Source organism: Arachis ipaensis, chromosome B4 (genome assembly GCF_059453495.1).
Source record: "Arachis ipaensis isolate K30076 ecotype BB chromosome B4, ASM5945349v1, whole genome shotgun sequence".
Taxonomy (NCBI): Eukaryota; Viridiplantae; Streptophyta; class Magnoliopsida; order Fabales; family Fabaceae; genus Arachis; species Arachis ipaensis.
The window spans coordinates 141048528-141053490 of NC_142439.1; the positions used below are offsets into that span (position 1 = coordinate 141048528).

Sequence of the window (4963 nt, forward strand, 5' to 3'; positions counted from 1 at the left end):
GAGAATATTCTGTTAAATAAAATACTTTTTGAAGGGTGGAGATTAAATTATAAATTTTAATTATCTTTAGAAATTCAATTACAAACTTTTAAAGTGTAAAGACCAATTTACAATTTCACCAAAAATATAAGAACTAAGTGTATAATTTAATCTTATCTATTTTTATCAATTAATCAGAATTTAATCGGGGCAATACACTACACATGATATCTTCTAGAAAAGTGGATGTACAGTACGGACGGATATACTTTTTTAATCTTCCCATGCATTCCACGCAAAATGCTCAAAGGCTATGATGCATTAATATTTCTTAAGATACTTTTTCATTCTTTTTAAGAAAAAGAAAGATTATTTAATTTATCCATCCAACAATAATTATATTAAGTATGCACTAAAATTATTTATTAAAATTAATTATAAAATATATATTGATATATAAATATAAATTAAAAATCAATTAAATTATATATATAATAATTAATTTTAATATATAAATAATATTTTTATCAAATAAATATGGATATAAGTACTTTTGTCTCTATTTTAGCAGTGGCGGAGCCTCTTGGAAGGATAGGGCAATAGTCTCTAAATTTCAATTTTTTATAATTATGTATATATACATTTTAATTTAATATTTTAAAATTTTTATTTTAATCGCTATTATTGTAAATTGATTTTTGCCCTTTCCAAAAATTTACCGAACCGGTCAAACTCAAAAAGTTCAATCAAATTCAGAAATACAGAATCAATTGATTTGCTGACATCAGTAATTAGAATAAATGACTATTTGTATCCATGAGAGATGAAAACGTTGACATTTGTATTCATGAAAGTTTGAAACTAATCTTATACCTATGATAGATGCTGTTCATGTGACAAAAGTATTCTGACTTGGATCTGAGCTTGGTTCGTGGGTTTTCGAATCTACGTGGCACTCCCACCCCTCAAAGTCATATATGAGCCAACCATTCACCATCATCATCTTCATCTTTTTCACCATCATCCTCATTCATTACTGTCTCTTCCCAACTACCATAACCTCCATCACCATCACCTCAGCACCGCCACAACCACCTCCCTTCATCACAACCTCCTGCGACAACCCACACCGCCACGTCCCTTTCTCTTCTTCTACCCCTCTTCTCACCTCCGCTGAACTCAAAAACCATAGTGCCAGCTCCTCCTCTCCATTCCTGGGTCTCCTCTCTTCATATTTAATTTTAGTTTCAGAATTCAAAATGTTGTAATAATTGAACTGTAAGGTATTTAATTACCTTTTATTTGCACTTACATGATGCGTAAAAATAAAGTTGTTATATCTAGTATAAAATAAAACTCATTTAAGATAGATATTGACGATTTTGTTCGTCAAAAGATTTTTGTTTCATCGAAAATATCCTTAAGTTTAGTTTTATTTTAATTTTATCTTTAAAATTGTCAAATTATGTTAAAATTACTTCTGAATGTTAATTTCATATACAATTTTAGGGATAATATTAAAAATTTTTAAAGATAATTTTGACAAAAATTAAAAACTTAGAGATAAAATTAAATGAATTGAAAATATTAGGAACGAAATTGAATAAAATTAAATGTTAGTAATATTTTAAAAAAATATCACAAACATTAAAGACAAAAAATATACTTTATTCTTATTTTAAAAGTTAATAAACACATAATTCATAACATCAAGTATGTTATAATTAATGAACACGGGATGACAAGTAGACTACTTTAATTTTGCATTTAAAGTTATTAAATACTTGATTAGTGCATTATCAGGTATAATATCCATATATTCATTATACTATTAAATTATATTATATATTATTAATTTTATAATTAAAATATATTATATATTATTTTTTTAATATGTGATAATTTTAGAATACATACAAACTAAATTCTAGATATAAATATACATAAATATATAATAATTAATTTAAAAATCCATTTTTTTTTTCATATAAAACACCTTCACCCACTAACCCACTAATTTTTTTGGATATGCAGATTCTATGTGTGTTGTGCATGGGTGTGAAGGTGGGTGGTGCTAGACATGAATATGGGATAATTCTTTTTGAACTATAAAGTGAAAAAATCGGACTGTGCGATTTCTTTGTTAAAAAAATTTTGAACACAAATCGGATAGTTCGATTTGTGTGGGAGGAAAAATCGGATGGCCAAATTTGTACTTTTAATTTTTTTTTATTTTGAAAACTAAAATCGGATGGTCCGATTTCAATATTAAATTTTTTTAATTGTTTAAAATACAAATCGGATGGTCCGATTTGTGTAATGCAATTTTTTTTAAATTTTTTAAACACAAATCGGACGGTCCGATTTGCTCTTGACACCACAACTATGTAAAGCACCCATATACTCTATAACTGTGTTCTACACCATTCCTCCTTTCATATTTAAATTAAAAAGTGACCCAATCACCATTGTTAGGATTTAAATCCGATTTTAAAGGTAGTCTCAACCCAAATTTATTGTAGTACTACATCACATGCCTCAGTCAGATTTGTGACCCATTTTGAAAGATGGTAAATTGAAGGAGATACACATAGAGGAACATAATAATTCAACTCCATTTATGACAATTGGCTCATACGGAGACACGTAGGTACGCTTGTAGTTTTGCAATTATTGAGGAACAATCATTGTATTAGGCACATGATCACAATTCAAGTTCAAGTGCGAGAATATAAAATTAGAAGACACCATATTTAATTTAAAAAATTTTTAAAATAGTAAATTTAAAAAATTTTTATTTTATAAATTTTTCACTTTTTCTATTTTTTATTTTTTTTATGTGAGACTAATTTGATACAATACTTATTATATCCTCTATATATACAAATGACCACAATAATACTAAACATAAACTCTAGTGTGATTAACTCTTACCAAACAAAAGATCATTATTATCACCATGCTTGACCAACCCAAGAAGCTTCACATTGCTATGTTTCCATGGCTTGCTTTTGGTCACATAATTCCATTCTATGAGCTTGCAAAACTCATAGCTCAAAAGGGTCACAAAGTTTCATTCATTTCCACACCTACAAACATCAAACGCCTCCCTAAACTACCTTCAAATTTGCAACCTTTTTTGGAGTTCATAGAACTTCCATTGCCCCAGGTAGAAAATCTCCCTCAAAATGCAGAATCAACTTTGGATGTTCCACACCACATAGTACCATACCTTAAGAAAGCTTTTGATGGTCTTCAAGGACCTTTGACTAAGTTTCTAGAGAGTTCCACTCCTCATTGGCTCTTATATGACTTTGCACCTTTTTGGTTACCACCAATATGTTCTAACCTTGGTATCTCATGCATTTTCTTTTCTATCTTTTGTGCATTTGTTAAATATTACATTTTGGATTCCGTTCTAATAAGGGCACATAGCAACTCCATTGAAGAAATAGCTAAGCCTGTGTATGACTTCATAAGTCAACAAAATGAATCTGGGGTCACAGATGCATTCAGACTCCAAGAAATTGTCGTCGGAGCCGCCGCCGTCGCTATAAGAAGTTGCACGGAGGTTGAAGGTGAGTCTCTAAAGAATCTTGAACGTGTATGCAAGAAACCAATTATACCGGTTGGATTATTGCCACCTTCACCACAAAGTAATGATGAAGACAAGGATGAAAATTGGCCCAAAATTCTTAAGTGGTTAGATAAACAAGAAAAAGGGTCAGTGATTTATGTAGCATTTGGAAGTGAGGTTAAACTAAGTGATGAAGAATTCAATGAGATAGCTATGGGATTAGAATTATCTAATTGTCCATTTTTTTGGGCTCTAAAACGGAAAAATAGTCCTAATAACGAACCAATGAAGACAAATAATAAACGTGGAATTATATGGAATAATTGGGTACCACAATTAAAAATATTAGCACATAAGTCTATTGGAGGGTTTTTGAGTCATTGTGGTTGGAGTTCCATAATAGAGTCTCTTGAATTTGGTTGTCCACTTATTTTATTGCCCTTCTCAAGGGAGCAAGAGTTGAATGCTATGGTTGCGGAAGGAATAAAAGTAGGGATAAAAGTGGAAAGAAATGAAGATGATGGAAAATTCACAAGATATTCTATAGCCAAGGCATTGAGAACTATGATGTTGGAAGAGGAAGGAAAGAGTTGTAGAAGCCATGCAGAGGAGAAGAAGGTCAAGATATTTGGGAAGAAGGAGCTGCATCAAAAGTACATAGATGACTTTATTGATTTTATGGAAATCCATAGGCCTAACATTAATTAGGGGCTAGCACTCCATTTCTAATATGTCTTAATTAATATATTTTTTCTTCTGTTATTTGTGTTCTATCAATTTTTTATTTAATTTCTGTGTATTTTATTTCAAAAGTTTTTATATTGGTTCGTTATAAGAAATTTTTATGTTAGTTTCACAAAATTTCTGCATTAATTTTAAGAGAGATTTCCGTTATTTAAAAAGAAACAATAACTCTTTAGAAATTTGTTTGTAAAAATACTTGTTTATCTGTTATTTATGTAAAAAAAAATTCAGTATATCTAATATATAAATTAAGTTTTTTTACTTATATAAAATAAAATAAATACTTAATTATTAGATTGTTTCTAAATCAAAATTTAATATATTTGTACATTCTTTTATTCTAGATAGATTGTTGTATGATAAGAATTACATTGTATAAGAGTAGAAGAGAAAGTATGGGAAGCCAATGGAATATTTGTACAATGTGCACAATAAAAGTCTAGGGAGTATTAGAGATATAACCATTAGTGTTACTTTTTCCTATTAGCTTAAGCTTCTGGGATGAGTGGTATCATAATATGGTATTAGAGCTCTAGATCCAAAAGGTCGTTTAGTGAAAATATGGGTTCGAGAACGTTAGTGACATTCAACTTTTTTACTAACGTTCCTTACCCCAAATAAAAGCCACGTTAACTTCAACGTTAGTGGTTTTATGACATGAAA

General features: G+C 29.4%; 1 protein-coding gene across 1 annotated transcript; it reads left to right on the forward strand.

Annotated features, from left to right (window-relative positions):
• Nucleotides 1-2903: 2903 nt before the first annotated feature.
• On the forward strand, nt 2904-4462 carry LOC110271327 (putative UDP-rhamnose:rhamnosyltransferase 1). The gene has a single exon (XM_021121980.2). It carries the CDS (start codon nt 2939-2941, stop codon nt 4262-4264), a length of 1326 nt encoding a protein of 441 aa, XP_020977639.1. The 5' UTR covers nt 2904-2938; the 3' UTR covers nt 4265-4462.
• The last annotated feature ends 501 nt before the right edge of the window (nt 4463-4963 follow it).

Bases quoted from the DNA above. Each gene is read 5' to 3' on its own strand.
- LOC110271327 (XM_021121980.2), top strand. From the start codon at position 2,939: ATGCTTGACCAACCCAAGAAGCTTCACATTGCTATGTTTCCATGGCTT.